At 41.7% G+C, this 23,505-nt stretch overlaps 1 protein-coding gene across 4 annotated transcripts in view; it reads right to left on the bottom strand.

Annotated features, from left to right (window-relative positions):
- Window positions 1-23,505, bottom strand: part of CDH11 (cadherin 11) — a 152,317-nt gene that overhangs the window by 39,778 nt on the left and 89,034 nt on the right. For 3 of the 4 annotated variants that reach the window (XM_081514483.1, XM_081514484.1, XM_081514485.1), the window contains exons 3-6: window positions 11,389-11,792; window positions 6,395-6,689; window positions 3,256-3,375; window positions 1,076-1,243 (exon numbers count right to left, since the gene is read on the bottom strand). In XM_081514483.1, coding sequence (XP_081370609.1) covers window positions 1,076-1,243; window positions 3,256-3,375; window positions 6,395-6,689; window positions 11,389-11,616 — 811 coding nt within the window. In that variant the 5' untranslated portion in view covers window positions 11,617-11,792. The remainder of the gene's footprint in view (window positions 1-1,075; window positions 1,244-3,255; window positions 3,376-6,394; window positions 6,690-11,388; window positions 11,793-23,505) is intronic. The other variant, XM_081514482.1, reaches the window with a different exon arrangement.

Below are 23,505 nucleotides of genomic sequence, written 5' to 3'. Positions count from 1 at the left end.
TTAAAAAAATATTAATTTGTCTATTTCGCTGTGTTGGGTCTTAGCTGTGGAATGCAGGATCTCGGCACATGGACATTCTAGCTGTGGTTCGGGCTCAGTAGTTGTAGCATGTGGGCCCAGTTCCCCCAGAGCATGTAGGATCCTAGTGCCCCAACCAGGGATCGAACCTGTGTCTCCTGCATTGCAAAACGAATTCATAATCACTGGACCACCAGGGGAGTCCCAACATCCTATTAACTGAGTCTTGTGGAAGATTGTATTTTGCAAAAACAGTCCAAACAGTATCTCCCAGCCCACACGCTTCTCTTTCAAAGAGACTTTAACAGTCCTTCCCTTGAAAGGTGGGGTCTATAAGAACTCCACTTAAATTTGGGAAATCTTATGACTACAGTGGAAATGATGCTATGTGATTTCTGAAGCTCAGTTATGACAGGCAATACGGTTTCTACTTGCTGTCCTTGGGGCTCTTCTCACTTTCAGAACCCATCCAAGCCACTCCTTGGAGAGGCTGACATGGACGGGAAGCAATAGCTGACATTAACTTGCCAGCCACATGATTGAACCAGTTTGGAAGTGGATCTTCCAGCCTCAAACTCTGCCAACTGATGCTGTGAAACAGAAACGAGCTGCCTCTTTCAGGTTTTGCCGAAGTTTCAGACTCATGACAAAAATAAACAATTATTATTGCTTTAAAGCCCAAGATTTGAAGTAGTTTGTTAGGTAGCAATAGATAACTGATCCAGCTACTATTACATATTCAGGTTAGAAATGAGAACACTGAGACAGAAAGGTTAATTAATTACTACATCACATCATGAGTGCCTAGCAAAATGGATTTTTCTCTTCCCAGGGTTGTGGAACATTCTATGTCTCCACTTTCTCCCACTACCTCTCCTCCACTTAAGATTTCTGTTGTCATTACTGTTGTCTTTTTTTTTTTTTTTTTGGAAGAATGTTATAAAGAGCCTCCATTACTCTAGATTCCTTCTGGAAAGTTGAGTATAGCAGGGATGGGTCAGAGAAGAGAGTTGGCTGTGGCACCATTGGAAAGTGAAAACCAAGCCCACTGACTTACTCTGCGGAAACTTTGGTGGGTTGTCATTGACGTCGGTCAGTGTGATCGTCACTTTGGTTGTCCCTGAGAGTCCACCCATGTGTCCACCCATGTCCTTGGCCTGGATCACCACATGGTACTCTTCCTTGGCTTCCCTATCCATGTTGGGAAGGGCCGTTCTGATGATACCTGGACAGGTGAGCAGGGAACACCACAGATATTCATTAATTACATTGTAACAAAAAAGATCTAGGCACAGGGAAGCAGAGATGAATAAAACAGCACCTATCTGCACGGAAGAGTCACTCCAACATATTTATCATCAAAAGTAGCTGTACTTGGAGCATCATATAGACATATTTTCCAGCAAATTGCCATTGTTATTAATGTAGCATTAAAATTTTATGTTTTATATGTTGTACTATAAATGCAAGTAATAATCTCATCCTTCTCAGGTATAACAACACTTAATTAAAGATGCTAAAGATTGATACATTTGAGGACCCACTACATGAGCATGCATAACATAAACCCATGCTTTTGGACTGTCAGTAGAATCCTTTGACTATCAATGCCTGCATACAATGCTTAGAAACATTACTCTGGTCTGTTTTAAGTTAAAAGTAGATGGCAATACATTAAAATGTTAATATTAGCTTTTTAAGTGTATAACAAATTGGTTAGAAATATACACAATGCTTATGTCAACTCTAGTTGTTTACTATCACCTATCACTGACAAGGATACATTAATAATTGAATTCTACATGATCTCTGGATATTAGTGCATTACTGGTGTGGAAACCATGTTCATTTAAAATCTTTTGGGAATGCATGCAAGCTTTTTCTGTCTGTTGATGTAGCAACATTTACACTAGAAATCTAAGAGAGTGTCGTGGAAGCTTTAAGCCCTTATCCTTTTCTGACCCCGACGTTTGTATGTTTCTCAGCAACATTCTTCAGCTCACTGAGCCTCATTTTTCTTGTCTGTTAAATAATTTGGTAGGTTCAAATTGGTGCTTCCTAACATGAGTCCCTGAGATAACGAATATTGCAACTAGAGTCCCTCCAGCAATTTTAATATCTCAAAAACTTAGACGCAGTTCCACATTTATCCTTGGCAAAATTAATTGGTAGATGCCTTTGATGAAATCATAGCAAGTAGCCCCCTAAATTGTGACCCAAAGCATAGTGTCTACAAATAAATGATCACATAGGAAGTGGAAGTTATATTCAGTAAGTGGGCAAAATATCTGATTGGCAGGCTATGCAATATAATATTATACACACACACACACACACACACACACACACATATATACATGTATTTAATAAATTACAACTGTATTAATATAAGTGGATTTTTTTGTAAATATCTTGCAAACATATGGGGGTATATTGTGGAAAAAAGAAGGGAGTTTGAGGTATAATACTGTGGACTGACAGTTTCACAGGATTTTAGTGTTTATTCTAATAAAAGGATCCTAGAATCAAATTTGGTACACATGGAGTGAAACATTTTGGTGTGGGTTTTGGCTGGTATATTCGTTCACTTTTTTGGTTTGCTATTTGTTTTCTGTAAGGATTTGCAGAACCTCCTTTTTGGATGTTAATACCTGTTGGGAACCTCGAAGCTCCGTGGAGGAGGTGGGGATGTGCCACCTCCCAGACATACCTGACTGAGCCTCATCAGTTCCCACCCCCACCATCCCCAACCCTGCACAGCAGTCTTCAAGCTTTGAGAGCTGCCAGTTTTTACCAGTCCTCAAGTCCTATGGTCTCTTAATTTGGATCCAAAGTTGAATTTTATGATAAAACATATTTGAAGATACATTTTTAAGTTGAGGTTGAATTTTAAGAACTGATATCACGAGGAAAGTTGCAGTCTAGGATTCTATTTATTGCTGTGACATGGTGCAATACAAACAAAAGCAGTCACAAATATAATTCATTGGGTGCTAACTACAGGCCAGGCAATGCGCAGTATTGTGACATGGTGCAATACAAATAAAAGAAGTCATAATAAGCATAGTTCATTGAATGCTAACTATAGGCCAGGTAATGTGCAGTGTCTACACTGCACAATAGTCTTGTTAGGTGGCCCATTTTATATTTTAGAAAACTGAGACTCAAAAAGGTTTCAGCCAGCAGGCCTGGACTCATTCATAATGTGTCACAAATCACAATGCCATTCCATGGTACCTGTCTGTGCTTCTACTGAAAAGTAGGGTTGTCCTTCCAGGATGCTGTACACTAACTTGGCACTGTTTCCATAGGTGGGGTCATCTGCATCTGAAGCTGTCACCTGGATCACTGACGTTCCTTAAAAGTGAAACATTTGTTAGCAACAGTCCCTCCACTTTTCAAATTATATTAGAGTTTGCAAATTTTGTCTTAAGATTAAAAACTAACAAGAGCCCCCAAATTATTCAATATGCTTTGATTTTCCAGGACTGAGATGCAAAAATAATTTCCCTCCCACCCCCTCCCTTTTTAATCCCCATAGCTTAAAAATGAACTTTCTATATTCATAGTGCATCCTGCTATGCTTAGTAGTTAAAATAATAATGTGAACATTATTGTAAAAACATTCTAATGCCCATGCAACTGGAATGTTCAGTATATCAAATAATTAAATAAAAATCTTCCCAAAGAGTACAATAAAGAATAATTAATGATGAATTGCTTTTCATGAAAGGACAGAGTGTGGTCTTCCATCTGTAGCAGAGCAATAAATACATCATTTTATTGTTGCTTTGCATGTAATAAAATGGCTGCTAATACTACATTTTAATTAATTTATGGCCATAAATATTGTACAGAATGTTGTTCCCTACTGGCATGAAAATTGCATCTTCCCACCTCCAATGGGTCTGGTAGTCACACAACAGAAATCACCAGTAGACATCTGGTGAGCTCTAAGGCCAGCAATTGCGAGCCACAGTGGAAGGAAACCAGGGAATTGAAAGAAGAGGGGATTCTGTTTTTTGTAGGAAAAACCTTTGTTCCTTGATGGTTCAGAATGGAGCAGGGGAGATGGTCGAGGGAGAGAGCTGGTACTTATAGAATTCCTCTGTGCCAAGCACTGTTTGGGGCATGTTCCAAGTCTTCCGCCCCTCTGCTAAGTGCTTTTTATGTTCATTGTGCTTGGGAGTTACTAAGTATGACAGGTAGGAAGTTCTGCAGTCTGTTTTGCAAAGTGGGTCACTGTCAGAGTCAGGATTCTAACCTCTACCCAGCAAACAACCAAACCCAAGTTTTTTCAGTGACAGTTTCAACAGAGGAGCCAGGTTCTACGTGAGAGACAAGGCAGCCCATTTATACACCCTCTGTCAGCCCTCTGATCTACAAGTTTGCTGGTGATTTTCACACAGCATAAGAACAAATTTTATTTTATTATTTTTTAAATTCTATAATTCATTTTTTTCGTACAAACAACTTTTGGGGGATGATTCTTCCCACAAAACTAGGCAGTATTCTAAATCATGGAGATCTGTAACAGCATTAATAAGCTCTATTCTCTACTTTCATGGTAGAGCTTGGGAAAGTATTATTTTTTATGCTTAATTTGCTTCAAGAAATCCACTAAGTTCATTACAACTCTTTGTATTTTGCATCTATGTTTATTTAACCCTCATCAGAGTTTACATTATCCTCATGGTATAGATGACAAAATGAAAACTAAGAAAGATGTAAGATGTTGTCTGGGTTGACCTGGCTGGTCAGAGGCACAGTCATGATTCCAATCCAGTACTGTCTGACAGCAGATAACTCTCATAGGCCACGATGCAAAGTCTGATATTAATCCTTAAGCACCAAGCTGCCCCAAGACATTGGGTCAATGCAAATTCCCCTGGAGCATCCTTTTTGATGACTGGCCTTTTTCTCCTGGCTCAGCTGCTGACACTGTTGTCCTCTACTTAATGATTTCTTTGATGTCTGCTGTTTCTCATTAAAAGTTCCCAGGTGACTACTGAGAAACTAAAGATTTGGGCAAGGCAAAGAGAACACAGAATAGGCCCAGTTGGTTTTTTATAAAGTATGAGAAGGGTTTCACGTTAGTTGGAGGAGAAGAAGAGGGCTATTTTTTTGTTTGTTTGTTTGTTTGTTTTGCACCACAATCTCTGTATGCAAAGTGGGAAGAGTAGAGTTTTTTAAATCTTTATTTATTTAGCTGCCCCTGGTCTTAGGTACTTCATGTAGGATATATCGTTGCGGTGTGCACTCTCTGGTTGTAGCTCATAGGTTTAGTTGCTTCAAGGAATGTGGGGTATAGAGTTCCCTGACCAGGGATTGAACCCACATCCCCTGCACTGCAAGGCAGATTCTTAATCACTGGACCACCAGGGAAGTCTCGAGGAGTAGGATTCTAGAGTCACTTCTGTATCTAACTTTCTTGGGCAAATTGATTCTCAGTTTCTGTGCTTGGTCTTCTCATCTGTGAAATGGGCAGTTTGGCCTTGATGATCCTTAAGCTCATCAGAACTTTAAATCTCTGATTTCATAACCATACTTACTCCCTGATCACAACAGCCCTGGTCACTGCCTGAAAAGCAAACCCTTCTTAATATGAGGCATGCTTCTCAAAAGCAAGCACAACTACCTGCATTCTATATAGTCAAACAAGAATTATTGCCAGGATAATTGTCCACTAACAATGTTAGGTGTCTGTATGTGTGATGAAAGACATGGCTGCTTCTGAATTATTCTAACAGATGGTGACACAGTGTCATGGTGAGGTATATATCCTGGACCCACTTAATAGCTCAGATGACCTTGAATAAATTATAATTAACTTGTTCCTAGCTTTGGTTTCCCATTTGCAAAATATGTCAAATAGGACCTACCTCATTGCAAAGATGAGTCACTGCAAAGATTAAATGCAACAGGGCATGTAAATCATTAATGAGCACTGTGCCTACACGCTACAAACTCTGCCGCTATTACTTGTTGAACACCAACATGCACTAGTGACCAGATGTGTATTATTTATAATCCTGCATGACTAGAAACTTTTAGTCCCATTTTACAGAGGAGAAACTCAGGCTAAGAGAACAGATGGAACTGATTCCAAGTCACAAAGTTAATAAGCACCAGGGCCAGGATGGCCTGGGTTCGATCACACTTTTCCTATTCTTCTGTGCCTCCTCATATTTGCAAGGTTACAGTTTAAAACCTCAGGGCAATTTAAAATATTTGAAACTTCAACTTGTTATTTTGCCATAGAAGCTACAGCATCAATTCTACATCCCGACTTGGGAGAATGGGCACCAGCCCACCCACCTGCAGAGACACCAAGCCTGCAGGTGGAGCAGGTCCATCCTCCCCCTCCCTTACGTACCCACGTTGGACCTCTCGGGCACGTTGGCATGATAGGTCTCATGTAAGAACTCAGGAGGGTTGTCGTTAATGTCCTGGACCTTGACAATGAATTCCGACGGTGGCTCCAGAGGCCGGTTTGTGTCCCTGTCCACCGCCTGAGCCATCAGCGTGTACTGGGCTCTCTCCTCTCGGTCCAATGTCTTGGTGGCATGAATGTTCCCTGATTTGTCATCAATCACAAAAATGGTTCCGGCTCCTTCACCTGAGAGAATGTATTTAATGTTCCCATCACCAGAGTCAATATCGGAATGAAGCTAGGAAAAGAGAAATGGAGACTTGTAATTCCATGACGAATGCTCTGGGGAGGTAGAGACACACTCACATGCAGTTTTCTACAATGCACTGTTTACACACAGACATACACACACTGAGAGGGAGACACTCTCATTCTATTTACAAATGAAGAAATGTAATCTTAGAGAAGATAATTGTCTTGGCTAAGGGCACACAGCTGGGGAGCAGTGAAGCCAGAGTCCAAACATATTTCAATTTTAAGATTCATGCTTTCCCTCCCCCTTTCCTATTATATATGCACACATACGAAACACATATAATACACATTAGTAGAGCTATTTTGAAAGAAATATATGCATAGTATAGAAAGTAAAAGATACACATTTGAGCAAGAAGTAAATCTTGTAAGTTCTGATTGCCATGCCTTCATTTTCCCTGTGCAAAGACAGCTCTTGTTACCAGTGTCTCATGAATCCTCTAAGACATATTCTATGCATATGCCAAACTATCTATACAAATACATGTGCTCTGGTTTATTTTTACACAAAAAAGTGCATAGTGCACACACCACTCCTCAACTCTGTTTTCCTACCAAAAGTAAATTCAGAGGACCCTTCCAAACTGGTACATATATATTGATCTCATCCACTGTATAGAGGATATTATTTCAATCTTCTTCCAAAGGACACTAAGGTTCCAAAGGACACCAAGCTTTTGTTACTGCAAACAATTCACTGATCAGGATTTCTGGATGACCTGCTGTGTGGCACAGAAAGTATGAGGCTCTGGGGATGGACCCTGCCTGTTTGCTGCTGCTGCTAAGTCGCTTCAGTCGTGTCCGACTCTGTGCGACCCCACAGACGGCAGCCCACCAGGCTCCGCCGTCCCTGGGATTCTCTAGGCAAGAACACTGGAGTGGGTTGCCATTTCCTTCTCCAATGCATAAAAGTGAAAAGTGAAAGTGAAGTCGCTCAGTCGTGTCCGACTCTTCACAACCCCATGGACTGCAGCCTACCAGGCTCCTCCGTCCATGGGATTTTCCAGGCAAGGGTACTGGAATGGGGTGCCATTGCCTTCCCATTCTCCTCATAAGCATGGAGTGTGTGGAGAGGGCTCTTAGACTAAAGAAAGACTATCTCCTTGAGATTTTCCCCTCCTTTGACAAAGCCCAGCAAAATGATGGAACTCGTCTAAATCCACACTTGGCAGGGCCAGGAAGTCATCCAGGTCACCCGACTACCCACTGGCACCTTCTGCCTTACTCTGCTGTGTTTTGTAACATGGGACCCCCCCTAAAGACCACGTCCAATTCTCCCATAGCAATAGAGTCTTTATTGTACTTTGTTGCCCAACCTAAATTTCTGCAGCTATCATCTTAATCTGAGTTCTTCTGCCCTCATTTTACCCTTTATGGGAAAAGATAAGCAATACTTTCACTGTTCTCATAGGGCTGCAAGAATAGGCAGGTGGATAAAAAGCCCTTGGTTCTACCTACCACCTAAGAAAACCTAGTGTAAACTATAAAGCTGTATTCTCAGGGAAGTAATAATGATAATAATACTTATTACTTAAAATTATTATCTTAATGTTTATTTGAGTGCCATTTTAATATTATTATTAATGTGATTTTAATTATTATTATTATCATGAAACCAAGACCTAGAAAGCTTGCCTGGAATCACAAAGCAGGATAGAATACATTACTTTTTAAATTTTGTTGTATTGTTTTAATTTTCCCCAAAATATCTAATGGATTTGCAGTGCCTCAGTGAAACACCAATTATTTCAGCTCAGAGGGATACCTGTAGGTACAAATTACATTTTGATTTTAGTCTATAGTACTTCTTAGGGGGAAAAAAAGAAAGCATACTTTCCTTCAGAACTTGTGATTCATAACAAGCTATATGTTGTCATGAAATTATGGCTACACATTTCTTATGAATAGCACAGTTTGTAATATACAAAGCTATCTGAATATATGGAAGCTCCAAAGGATGACTCAAATTACCCCAGTCTTCATGCAAGTTTCCACAGTGGGGGCAGACATTCCTCTGGCTGTCCTCCTAACACCCAATAATTGTTTATATTTGTTTGTTTTTTCTGCCTCAGACTTGGCAAAAGTCAGGGGCTCAGCCATGACCATGGAATGTGGAACAAGGAAGTCAATGCAACACTTCCTTTAATGGGAGTCTAGACAAGGAATGTTTCTAGGGACCTTTATATATTACATGCAAATTTGGCAAGACTCTTGGGAATTAAATTTCACGATCAACCAAGTAACTGAAAAAATTTAAATATAGTGCTCATTATTTTTTATCTTGTTTTCAGAGTTCAAAGTTGGATATAAATTCCCTTTTGCCCCCTCTCCAACAATGATGAACCACACAACTAATAATGACATATATTAGTTTTGACACAAAAAGCAGTTTGGAAACCCATTCAGTCCTATCAAGGGATCAGTTGCTGAGGCAGACACAGCCAGTTCCTAACTCCCAAGACTGAGGCTATCCCCTTGGCAGAGCACAGCATGATGCAGACTCTGCTCCCTGCAGATCTAAAAGTCCATGGTTTGCCAAATTCCACATTTTCAGAACATCCTAAATCACTCAATCTCAAATGACATCAAATCAAGGTTTTTAGGGAACAAGTCATCTAGTCTAATCCTCCTATTCATGGAGAACTAGAGACCAGCATTATCTCAAAAGGAAGTTCCATAGGATCTAACCACTTTCTTTTTCTTTCTTTCCCCATCCAATCTGACATCTGGCTCATTCTCACATGCCTAGATTTTTCCCTCCTCTTGTGTCTGCTGCTGCCTTTTAGTAGACACAATACCTGCTTGCTCCACAGAGATGCCCTCTAGGGTCTGTGTCTTTTGCCCTCCCCACCCTAACACACACCCTGCTCCCCATGGAGAAAGTCCCTGTGGCAGAAGTTCTATTTTCTCAGAAAAATTCACACACACTCTCCACATTGTTCAAGCCACACAGCTCCTGCTGTGGCTCAAGTCTCTTCTTCTTCTCTGGGCACAGAGCCTGTCTCCTTGATGGAAGGAATTCTATGTGCCAATTATTTCCCTGTGCTCCATTTCTCAAGGATACTTCTACTTTGGGTGTGATCTTTCCATTTTGGGTATAAATGATGAAACTGCTCTGGTGCATCTCTTCAGAAAGACCCTTTTCCAACCATTAACAATATCATCAGGACACTAATATGAACCTCCTCCAAAGATGTCAATTCCATAAATATGGAATGGTAGTCTCATGTTAAGCAGCAAATAGGATAACTTCATGGAATCTATGAGGCTCAGAAATGAGAACCCCACGAATCTGCTCTTGTCCCTCTCCCCCTTCACTAGATAACTCCTGCTCATCTTTCAGGTCACAAGTTATTACCATCGTCTCCATGAAGCTTTCCTTCATGCCTCCTAAACTTTGCCACGTAAATTCATAATCACTTCTAGTGAATTTATTATTCTACTCCTTAGTTGTTTTTTTTTTTTTTTTTTGGTTTTTTTTTAATTGCTTAGGTAAGTGTCTCTTTTTCCACTAGTCCCTGAACTCTTTGAGGCCAGGGACTAATCTACTGCAGTTTGCCATTTGCTTCCCTCAAAATGGCAACCCACTCCAGTGTTCTTGCCTGGAGAATCCCAGGGACGGGGGAGCCTGGTGGGCTGCCGTCTGTGGGGTCGGTCGCACAGAGTCGGACACGACTGAAGCGACTTAGCAGCAGCAGCAGCAGTGCCTTCACATAGCAGGCTTTCTGCTCTTATGTGTATGAACATCTATCTGCTTGCCATTAATATCACTTGCATCTGAAAGATGGCTGTATGTTTTACCACAAGTGATAGCTGGCAGTCAGTTTTTCAAACATATTTTATTTTTATTTTTGGTTTTGAAATTTGGCTGCATGGCTTGCAGGATCTCAGGTCCCCTACTAGAGATTGAACCAAATCCTCCATCAGGGGCTCCTCAGTGAAGGTGCCAAATCCTAACCACTAGATCACCAGGGGACACGCCCTCAAACATATTTTGGACTCTTTCTACCCTTGCACTTTTGGAGGGGGTACTCAGAGAATGCAGGATTTCTCAGTAGTACTAGGGCTCTCAAGCCTTCTGAAATGGGTTTTGCCATCTTTGAGCCAAACTGGATAGAACCCCACCCATCCCCATTATGCATCCATTCATCTTGTCAAATATTCACTGAGGTGTCCCCAAAACTAGGCTTTGGTGTCAGAATCTGGCGATACAAAACTGAACCTGTTCCTGATGAAAGTAGCTCAGGGTCCAGTGAAGGAGACAGAGGGATACACAGACATGTGTACTACAGGAAAAAAGCTATGATGAAAATAGTACATAGCATTTTAAGAACACAAAGGAAGGCATCCTAGCTAGGGTTTGGACATGGTGGGGGAAATGTCCCCAGTTGGAGAATGGTTAAATAAATAATCATCATTTCTATTCAAGAGACTACTGGGTAGCCATTAAAAACAGAGTTTTTAGGGTATAATATCAAGTGGAAACAGAAGTGTTCTTAACATGGATATCTAGGAATTAAAAAAATAAATAAATAAAGCTTGAAGGATGAATGAATAGGATATGGCGGATTTTAGTGATGATCAGACCATTGCTACCTTCCCTCCTAGATTTTTGTTTTGCTAGGACCCCAGTCCAGGGAGGGTGGGGAGTGAGAGGTGAGCATGAAGTTGAGCAGCCTTACCCTGCCCACGAGCACGGGGTCGGGCCCCGTGTACTCCTCTATCACGAAGAACTGGTTCCAGACCCAACCCCTCTTGGAGCGCTGCAGCACCTGGCCCTCCTTGCCCTTCTCATGGTGCCCGTGGAACGAGGGTCGCAGATGGCTCCTCCGGTCCATGGCAAAGGCCTGGCTGTGGCACAGCATGCCCAGGCACACCAGGGCGGCTTGTAAACAGTAGTTCTCCTTCATTTTTGGTTACGTGGTAGGCACAGGAGAATGCGGCTGTCACCTCGTCCGCCAACCGTGCGGCTGCCTGGAGGATGGCGGCCTCCCCAGACGCTTCACGCAGACCTCGCTCGGGCTGGAAGGTCTCTCCTCTCCGAGCACATCACGTCAGGGCTGCCCACATCCCCAGTCGGCCTCTGCTGGGAGCAGGAAAGGTCAGATTAGTCACAGGTTCCATCTCCATTTCCATTCCATTTTGTAAACAGTGACCCACGATGGACCCCGTGAGGGCTTTGCTCTGGGTACTGAGGAGGCAGATGCCGGTGAGAAATAGTCTCCACTCTCTGGCCAGTTCACCACGCTGGTAAGACAAACATACAGGAAGAAACCCCTCAAAGTCAATATGAGGATAAAACGTGTGCACTGTGGAGTCCAGCTGCCCAAGTCTAAGAGTCAGTTTTACCATTTACTTAGCTCTGGGTTTAGGGTAAGCCAACACTGAGCTCAGCGTGCTCATTTATGAAATGGGCCGGGGAATCCTACTCACTGGAAGGTAGAGATCTGAGTCTCTTAGCCAAGACCTGGTATGTGGTCAGCACTTGATATTTATCTGTTATTATTATATTAATGATCATGGGACTTCCCTGGTGGCTCAGATGGTAAAGCGTCTGCCTACAATGAGGGATACCTGGGTTCAATCCCTGGGTCGGGAAGATCCCCTGGAGAAGGAAATGGCAATCCACTCCTGTACTCTTGCCTGGAAAATCCCATGGACGGAAGAGCCTGGTAGGCTACAGTCCATGGGATCGCAAAGAGTCTCAGACACGACTGAGCGACTTCACTTACTTTCTTTTCATTATATTAATGATTATAATCGTTCTTGGCTATGTTTTTGTAATAGGGAAACCTAGGGCATATGGGCATTCGGTAGAGGAACACATAATTGATGGGGATTGAGGTTGGAGATAGCGGAGAGCAGGGACTGTTAAGAAAGACTTCCAGAAGGATGGGATGGAAGGGCTCGACTCTCAGATGAGTTACTGTGGTAAGAGTGAAATGGATGGGATGTCCAGGTAGAAGGAATGGCATGCCCCAAAGCCCAGAGCTGCTCACAAGCATAGTACTTCCCAAGACTGTATTGCAGAAGGAGGAAGCCAGCAATGACTCCGAGATATGAGAGGTCAGGGCAGACCCTGAGATGGTCAGTGATGGCTACTAAAACATTTGTCATTGAAATAATGGGTCAAATTTTCATTGTTGGTCAATATAGTATCAATTCAATAAGCACGATTTGCTTTTGTCTGGTCAAATGTCCACCCAAGATGAAAATCCTACCTTAAACTGACAGTCTTTCTAAGCATACTCTATAGGCTCCCTTCAACAAGGAAAAACAAAATAAAACAGCATTCCCCACCAGCTGGTCCAAAGGTCATGTTCCTGGCACTTGGCCACGACTCAGCTACTCATCAATAGTAAGGATGAACCACTAACACATTTCCATGCCTCTATGGTTTCTCACCTACTGTCACTCTAGTCCTCTCTCCAGCACTCTGGTTCTTCTCTTCTCTCTGATCTTTAACTCCTGCCTCAGGTTTCTCAGCTTTTTTATGGGACTGTCTTTCTGGTGCCAGAAACTTATGCTTCCCCAAGGAACGTCCAGTGCTCATTCTCCTGTCTTAGGATCCCATACCTTCTTCTGAACAATCATCATCTCCTCTTGGAACACCTCTCAGACACAAGTCGGAGCTCAAGTTTCCAGAACCAGATGGTCCTCATTACCACCCTTACCTGTAACGTGAGGGACTCTCAGAAAGCTGCAGGGCATGGAGGCCGAAACTACATTTCAACACTTGTGGGTCTAAATGAAATTGGTGAGCTTCTTTTTTTTTTTTTTTTCTTTTTAATTGAGAGGTATAGTTGATTTGCGATTGTGCCAGTTTCAGGTGCATAGCAAAACAATTCAGTTATATGTACCTGTGTATGTATACATATTAATATTCTTTTTCATATTATTTCCCTTATAAGCTATTATAAAACACTGAATATAGTCCCCTGTGCTATACAGTAAGTCCTTGTTAGTTATCTATTTTATATATAGTAGTGTGCATATGTTAATCCCAAACTCCTGATTTATCTCACTCACTCCATTTCTCCTTTAAGGGAACTCCATTTCCCCTATAAGGGGAAGAAACTATACATTTGTTTTCTGTGTCTGTGGGTATATTTCTGTTTTGTAAATAAGTTCATTTGTATCATTTATTTTAGATCCCACATATAAGCAGTATCATGATATTTGTCTTTCTTTGTCTGGTTTACTTCACTTGGTATGATAATCTCTAGGTCCAACCATGTTGCAGCAAAGGGCTTTATTTTATTCTTTTTGATGGCCAAGTAGTATTCCATTTATATGCCACATCTTCTTTATTTCTCTGTCTCTGGACATTTATTTAGGTTGCTTCCATGTCTTGGGTATTGTAAATAGTGCTACAATGAATGTTGGGGTGATGGTTTTCTCCAGATATAAGCCTAGGAATAGGATTACAGGTAGTCTTATTTTTTGTTTTTTGAGGAACTTCCATACTGTTCTCCGTAGTGGCTGTACCAGTGATATTGGTAGGATTCTTGAACACTGTATGAATAAAAACCATCACCTAATTCTTTGCTATCTGATTTGGACAAAGTGGTTGGATGGGGAGAGAGGTAAACAGAAAGGAAATAGCATGCATCTTGGCAGAGAGGAAGATACCTAGATTTGGAGGTTGGGTTGACCTGAACTGGAATATCATTGTATATTTCAATCTGGGGGGCCTTGGGCACATCAGCCAGGCACTCTGAGCCTCCAAGGTCTAATCTGAACAACGTGGATGACAAGAACTGGTGCACACATACAGGGCTAAAGACAGAGAGAGAACTGGGCACACACTGGGTCTCCTCCTCCCTTTCCAGAGAGCCACAGTTCAAGTCTGTGGGCTCACTCAGCAGAAGAAAGTGCTCTGATCTGCAGGTGGAGATGCCCTGGACAGAGGTGAAGTGCTTTCTCTAAGAGAGGAATTGAGGAATAAGAGTTACATGGAGATACCAGAGCCATCTGTCCTTAGAAGTCTCAGAAATAAGGGAACTGGTGGAATTCTACTTTGCTGGTGAACAACCCCTTTTCTTCTGAGGCTCTTTGATTTTACCAACCCAAGCCTTTCTGATGCTTTGTAATATGGCAAAATGGTATCTGGGGAGGTCACACATGTACAGTCATTCCAGGTATCCATCACTGCCCTCAATACTATTTTGTGATGTATTATGTAAGTCCCTTTTCAAGGAATAAGGACTGCAGTATTTGTTGTAGACAGACTCCAGGATATGTTAAAGGCTGTGTAGAAAAGAGAGAAAGATTCAGGGGGCAGTGTGGTCACTTAACAGCTTCACCCAATACTTGGGCATATCAATACTACACCAAATGCTGCTTCTTGTAAGGCAAACCGACTGCATGGAAGGGACCAGGAGGAGTTAAATCCTACAGTGAGGTAATGCAAAGTCATAGGAAGATGCCTGCATTTAAGTCAGAAAGACAAAGATACAATTAAGAATCTGCCACTTAGCTCATGGCAGGGCCTGCCTCAGCTCCGAGAGTGGCAGCCATGCCTCATTCTCTGTAAAGGGAAGCCATTGGGTGACATTTTCTACAGGTGGTTTCCAGGTTCACATTCTCTTTTGGGTGAAAGATTTTGGAGGCATTTCTGATTCATAACACCATCTCCTTACTAGACTGGTTGCTTCTTAATGGTTGGGATGATATCTTACTCACATTGGGTGGCAGATGCCTGAGCAGGACACCAGTAAAAGCTAAATAGATGATTTGAACCCCATACTTCAAGTGCAAACTTGATAATGCCTCCATAGAATCTCTAGAGGAAGAAATAGAAAAGTAAAAGCATATGGTGCAACAAGATCTCTGCCCATTTCACACCACACCAAGTATTAAGTGTTCATTCACACAGTGATAAATTATTCTTGCATATACTGTGAAGTGTATTTGAAAGAAAGGGTTTAATTAAAGTTGATATTTCATCACCTCTTTCTTCTGGCTGCCATTTTGCTGCAAAGCACAATTATTTCTGACACTAAATGTGTTGAAACTAGATGATAACTTTTTTTTTCTTTATAAAAATTTTCTAGATTGATATTAACGAATTTAAGTTTCCATGTGACCAATAAGCAATAAATTTTGCCCTTTGTTAAAAAGTTGATACATTTCACCCTTTGTTAAAAAGGTGAAATTATCTATTTTCTTCTGTTGGAAAGAATAGCAAGGTCAACTTGCTTTTAAAAGTAGTTCCTTGAAACCATTATTTATAAGTGTTTATATGACTGTGTGTATTATATAAAGTTATTTTAATGGTAAATCTCAGGTATGTTAAGATGAATTTTTAAGACATTGCTTTTTAATTCAATTTTGGAGTGAAAATTTACTGAGCAAAATCTTTTTCTAACCATTGCTCTAAAATCTTTATAAATAGTAACTCATCTATTAATTTCTATAACAAACTTATGAATGGGAACTGTGAATATTCTTACTTTAAAGGATGGAAACTAAGATCTGGATAGATTAAGCAATGTATGCAAAGTTATGCTTCTGATAAATCATAGCACTGAGTCTGAGCCCATGACAGCTGGATCTGGAGTCTGTCTTCAACCAGTGAGCAATACCAGCTGTCACCACTTGTTGGCTTCTGAGGTTCACAAGGGAATGATATGGACACTGTGATAGAAATAGTAACCTCGGTGCAGTGAACCAACAGGAGAACTAGTTTTATGCTCATAATATGATTATGCTGAAAATGGTAATAACAATTAACATTTGCCCAATCTTATTGTTTGCCTGGGCTTCCCTGGTGGCACAGATGGTAAAGAATCTGCCTGCAAGGCAGGAGACCTGGATTCGATCCCTGGGTTGGGAAGATCCTCTGGAGAAGGGAATGGCAACCCACTCCAGTATTCCTGCCTGGAGAATCCCATGGACAGAGGAGCTTGGAGGGCTACAGTCCATGGGGTCACAAAGAGTTGGCCACGCAACTGAGTGACTAACACTTTCACTTTCAGCTCTTTCATTGTTTGGCTATCATTCTTCCAAGTGCTTTCAATAAGTCATAAATTTTCATAATAACTCTACACTGCAGTATTATTATAATCCCCATTTTACAGATAGGTAGTCTGAGGCATACCAACGTGATGTGAGTTGCTCATAGTTACAGAGACAGCGAGTGGAGGAACTGAGATGTGAATACTGGATGGTTAGTTCCAAGACCTGCATTGTTATCACCCACAATGCACATGATATCGCCTCTCTAAGAGAAGACTGCTGCTGCTGCTGCTGCTGCTAAGTCGCTTCAGTCGTGTCCGACTCTGTGCGACCCCACAGACAGCAGCCCACCAGGCTCCCCCATCCCTGGGATTCTCCAGGCAAGAACACTGGAGCGGGTTGCCATTTCTTTCTCCAATGCAGGAAAGTGAAAGGTGTAAGTGAAGTCGCTCAGTCATGTCCGACTCTTAGCGACCCCACGGACTGAAGCCTACCAGGCTCCTCCGTCCATGGGATTTTGCAGGCAAGAGTACCAGAGTGGGTTGCCATTGCCTTCTCCACTAAGAGAAGACAGGAGGCCACATATGGACACATATCATAAGACAACAGTCTCATGATGAAAATAATTTAAGTTTTGGTAGTAGGGGGTAATATGGTAACTAAAATGTTAAAACCAAACCAGAAAGAGGAAGATAAAATATTTTATAGCAGTGATCAAAGTGAAGATGAATAGGAGGTAATTATATCTGTTATCTGATTCTGTGGTAGCAGTATATACCAATATAACCAGGTTATATAAACTGTTATATAAACAGTTGGCCAGTTAACAGTATAACCAGTTAACCAGTATACAGGTTATAACAAGTCCTTGAATAGTATAACCAGATCCTTGAACAGCACCAGTACACAAAAGTAAATCTTTGATTTCTTATTTTTAAACACAGTTTCAGAATTTTCAAATGTATAGGTTAAAAAGATGTGTTCAGAAAGATTATTAGTATTACTTAGAAATGCTTCTAAAATCTAGAGATCTGATTGATATATGCAGTGGTACAGAGTTTGCAGGAATCATGCATGAAAACAGGAGACCGCCCTCCTAAGAAGACCTTGACATTGGCAACAACTAGGGAAATATATCAATATTCTAATTGGTTTTAATAAAGACACCCCCCACCACCACCGCCAAGGCAGTTCTTGAACAGTCCTTCCATTAAAGCATTTTCTAGCAGTATGCCAGAAATGTCTAAGCATTGAGGTTCTACTAAAACATATAGGAGGACTTTATGATGGAAGCATATTGCTTGGAGGGAAAAATAAATGTTGTTGAAAGTCACAGAAGTAATAACACGACAGCAAAATGGATTTGCAAAACCACCAGCTCTAAGTGGAAGGCTCGCCCCTCTATCTTGAGAGCAGATAGCCCGTCATGAGCTACCGTGCCTTAAGCATAAAACTCTCTCGCTGTGCTTGCCTTTGTCTCCGTAAAAGAAAATGACATAGACGGTGTTTAAGTATATTTGGACTCCTGCTGGAAATTGTTATCGGGTAGAGAAAGAAAGACGAAAGCGCTTAGCACAAAGCAAGCGGCTTTGGTTTTTTTAGCGTTCTCCTCCCCCACAGAGCTGGAAGGATCAGACAGGCTGACCTGTTCTTTTCATTTCCAGGGAGTTATTTTACAGTTAAAGGCAGGTTATCATTACATTAAGAATATTACCGAGCCCACCAGAACTCAAAACCTTATTCTGCAAGTGCTCTGTCCTCCTGTCAGGAGCTCAGGGGCTCTGGTCCCCACTGCAACAAACACAGCTTTGTAACCAATCGTATTCCATTATGCAAATTAATTCAAGCATATTTTATTCCCAGTTCAGATCTCATCACTCAGCACTGAGCTGGTCTCTAGTTTCAAATCAAATCACAGGAATTATGCCATGTCTGTGGAAATCACAGAGAATGGGGACAGGAAGTATTACAGGAACTATTGAATCCCATTTCTTCCCCCATTTCTACACTTGGAGCAAAGCATAAGCTTGTGGTAGTAATCACTTCTGCTCAGGTGCAAAATACACAGCAGAGATGCAAAACAAGCATTGTGTATGTTGCTCTACTCTCCAATAACAAATTCAAATGTTAAAGTAGGAAGCAAATGGGGCCCCTTATCAATGACCATGACGTTCTATAAGGGCAAGTGGAATGTTTAAAACTGCTCCGACGTAAATGTGATTCTCTGCTTCTAGAGATAGAGAACCACAGGAGTGTCAGCTTTGAAAGTGAAAAGATCACTCCCGGCCTGGTGTTGGGAAGGCCTGGGTCCAAATCGCTCATCACTTGTGGGCAATATAAAATTAGGTAATGAGAGCTGGAATTATCCTCGATGATGTACTTGATTTGTCTGTACTGCTGGGCAGTATATTCAGGGCGTGGTATACAGCATTTAATTGTATTTCCACTACAACTATATGTAAATATCACCCATGATATTATCTACAAGGAAACCAAGGCTCTGGGCAATTAAATAAATTACTCAAGGGTACACCCTGAAACACTGGTAAGGCTGCACTTCAAATTCAAATTTATATGACTGCAAAACCCATGCTTTGGCTTTACCTGGCTCCCAAACACTAAGATCTTCAACACATGGAGGAGCAGGATCCATCTCCAAGAATGGTCTAAACTCCATATAATATTTGACATTGAAAAGAATTTTTGTTAGAGGTGAATTTCATTTATTTTAAGTATGTACAATCAGCTTTTATATTCTTAGGCCACAGAGTATCACAGAAATCCAGCATAAGTCCCCAGACCTCAAACACACAGAATCACTCACTGATTATTTATTTATCTTTCCAAGTAATTAAATCATCTCCAAATGAAAAGATGACTAAACGCAAGGTGTGCTGTGAAGAACTTATTATTTTTGCTCTACTCAATCCTTAAGATAGTCTTTTCCTCACTGTAATATTTTTAAATGTTAATCATTAAGATGAATGAAATACATCAACCCATACAGGAAATAACATTGTCACCAGTGTCATCTTGGGCTATGAATAAACACCCATATGAATGTGTGGAAAGAGAGAGATCTTATTTTCCATTTTTCTTTTGCATGAGTGAAAGTATCAGAGGGAAGATCAGGGCAAAAATGGTAATAATAAACAGACACTCAACATAATGTAATGTCATTGGTGGTATCAGAGGCCTATGTGTAAATCCCTCTTTGTCTCAGAGCTGTGAAAATCTATAAAGTTTTCTTTATTTGCTGGTTCCTTCATTCAGCAGTAACTTTTCTCAGCGTTACACCTGAGTTGGTCTCTGGAGAAACATAGCTGCAATGAGTCTCTGATATGTAGACTCAAATGATGGTGAGACAGTTGTCTGAGCAGATAGATGATGGTATGACATGATATGTGCAGACAGGACTGGGTACCAGAACACAGAGGCATCAGTGGCCACATCTCTGCAGATGAATCTGTAACATATCCCTCCAGCCTTTTGGAACTTGCCTACTCCAGCCTCTTCCAAGCGTTAATAAATATGTATATTCACAATCTCCCACATCTGGAACTTTTCGCTCTCACCCTGAGCCATGGCTGATTGAACCACATGTAGTCCAGTGACACAACCAGACCATAAACCACCCACAGATTGTTTCAAATTGTGTAACCTGGTCAAAATGATAACCTGGATGAGTTAGATTCACTGGGGAACTAGAATGAAAGGAAACAAAACCATGTGCCAGTTAGTAAGGGAGCTGAAATCTCATGGATAGAGGAGCATGGCGGGCTACAGTCCATGGGGTCGCAAAGAGTCAGACAGGACCTAGTGTCTAAACAACGAAGGAATCTGAAACAGAAAGGTCATGAGGCATACAGGGGATGGAATAGCAACAAAGTGACAGCTGATGGCCAATGTTTTGGTGAAATCAAGGTATGAACAAGGTATGAGAAACCAAACAGAAATAAGCATGGCCTCTGTCCCTCAGCCATGTAAATGGCAGAATGCATGGCCTTTCCTGGTCTCTGAAGATTTGGGCAATCAAGGACTGCCCTCCGGCTGATGTCTCCATGGGGCTCAGTCTTAATGATAGTCCGTTTCTGAATTTCTGTGAGGTTGTTTGCACTGCCTCCCTGTGCATGGGTGGCATTAAGCCCCTTGTACATGAGCCAACTTGGGTGCTTTATCTTATCATTAAACAGCAAACCTAGTAAACTATAATAATCGAGAGGAAAAGTTAGGCGGTTCTTCTTCTGGTCGAGGGTGAAGTAACATAGCTATGGAGATCATTTGTTCAGATATAGAAAATGCCCTTTTTTTTTTTTTTTTTCCTCTGAATTCCCAAGGAATATTGAGCAATAGGGAGAAAGTGAAGTCGCTCAGTCGTGTCCAACTCTTTTGTGACCCCGTGGACTGTAGCCTACCAGGCTTCTCTGTCCACGGGATTTTCCAGGCAAGAGTACCTGAGTGGGTTGCCATTTCCTTCTCCAGGGATCTTTCCGACCCAGGTCTCCTGCATTGCAGGCAGACACTTTACCCTATGAGCAATAGGGAGAGCTCTAGAATAAAAGTCAAGACAGTTTTGTTGTAGGAAAAGTTCTGCCACTGAACAGTTGTGTAACCTTAGACAAAATACTTCTTCATTTGGGACTAAGTTTCCCCTGCTATAAACTAGAAGACTGGTAATAGCCTATGAAGGGTCTTCCATGTCTACAGGAGCCTGTGAGTCTATGCTGGGCTGCAACAGAGCAACTCTCCGGGGGTGGAGAGAGGTGACAATCTCTTTAGAAGGTTTAGAAGGTCTGGATCCCACTGTGCTGGCAAGACTGCTCCACACACAACTCCAGGAGGCCCCACTTACATCAGATAGAATGTGAATGGTGCCGGCTGGCACTAGGCAATGCAGAGCCCTGATAATGTGACAGGCCTGGAAACCCAGCATCAGGGATCCAGACTTCACCTGATGGACAGTGGGCATCATTAAAAACTCTGGTCAGGAGATTGATGGAGCCTGAGCTGTCAGAGGTATGCAGGATAAACCAGTGTGAGAAATGGCATTTCTGACAAAATGGTTGAGGGTATGGGCTCGGGAGTCTGATGGGGTTAGAGGATTACAGCTCAAGAGTTTTTCCTCACTAGGTGTGTGACCCAGCCTCTGTGAGTCTCCACGCTGCCTTACTGAAAATGTGAAAAACACAAAGACAATTCTTAACGGGGGAGATCTAAAATGAAATGAGATGGTTCACAGAGAGAGCCGCGTGTAGTACTTGACACTGGCTGGCACACAGAAAGCGATGAAGAGGATAAATTAGGAGTTTGGTCCCTTGAACAAGAATACATAAATATGTACTGTAAGCCCTGGATGCATGAATGTGACATGTAATATACATACAGCATGCCATAAGGTACAAGCCTTACAAAGGGCTCCAGGAGGCTGTCCATTAAAAGGATGTAAAAACAATGATACTTACAACAGGATTGCTGAGTGCATTGATGCTACTACATGAGTCCAGGGAGACTCCTGGAGTCATTGCAGTACTTCAGGTGAGAGGCAATACGGTTCTGAACTAGAAAATAAGGCTCACATGGAGGCAAAGGGGGCCTTCTAGAAACCATGCAGGTGTGAAGGGCTCTGGGACCTGGATAGGTTGAGGATAAAGGATAAGATTGCAGTCTGAGCAGAGAGAGAAGACAGCAGTGCTGTTCCTGGCCTCAACAGAAGAAGAGACTGGTTTGGGGATAAAGAGCATGTGTTTGGTTTTAAACATATTAAGCTTGTAAAGCCAGTGGATTGACACTCAAGTGGCGAGCTCAGTCTAAGTTCGGTTTCCAAGTTCTTCCAAAAGCAGGTACTGTCAATGTCAGCATTTCTGTTTCAAGTTTGGACACCTTGTTGCCTTAATCAATCCTAGAGTCTCAGAACTGGGGAAAACCCTAGGTAGACTTTCCACTATTAGTCCTTATTCCACAGACAAATGGGAAAACTGAGATACAGAAATGAGAAGTAACTTGCAAAATAGGAGACAATATGAACAAACCCTAAAAGCCCTCACTGTACAGAGGGAAAATACAGGGGGAGGAACAAGTATCAACAGTGAAAGGAAATTTTTATAGCATCTACTGTGCCCTTTCCTCACAAAACCCGGCTTAAAAGCAGCCCTCCTTTTCAAAAGATTTCTATGGAAACAGCCAGTCCAGGTTCCAGAAGGGAACAGACAGTCAGAAATAAGGACCTGGGAGCTCTTTAAAGATGATCAGTGGAGAACTGGAAGAGGAAAAACAATCTACATATTCTCACTAGACTGTGACATCCTGCAGAGAACCACTGTCCACAAAGTCTGTTTCTTAAAGCACAAACAATAAGAGGAGGAATTATCCCAAGGTGGCCTTAATAACTGACAATGGCCTGATGTGGTTTTTCCGAAATAATTACTAAGGCGAGGAGAGAGAGTGCCTCCAATCAGCACCTCCGAGAGCCTTTAGAATTCTGAGAAGGCCAGCCTGTGACCCCAATCCACCTCCGTCCGTATGCATCCGTCCAGCTTAATCAGCCACCAAACCGGAGTGAGGAAAGCACAGACTCAAGCTGCTTCCAATTATCAGAGGCACGATTTTTTTTTTTTTTTTTTTAATCAATCCCAGTGTGGGTGGGCTGTTCTGGAAGTCTCTTTGCAATGGACCTCCTCAAACAATGCTATCATGCTAAGAGTAGACTAAACTCTGCCATGTTTCTAAATGGCTTTTTATTTATTTATTTATTTTTTGTATCTTTACATACCCCATAGAGGGTCCCCCTCCTTGTTCTCAGAAAGCAGACACCAACAATAGCCTCATAATGATCGCATTGT

The sequence above is a fragment of the Giraffa tippelskirchi genome, chromosome 7 (assembly GCF_054371585.1).
Source record: "Giraffa tippelskirchi isolate mGirTip1 chromosome 7, T2T-mGirTip1v1.2.pri, whole genome shotgun sequence".
Lineage (NCBI taxonomy): Eukaryota > Metazoa > Chordata > Mammalia > Artiodactyla > Giraffidae > Giraffa > Giraffa tippelskirchi.
This window is presented reverse-complemented; position numbering and strand designations above follow the sequence as displayed.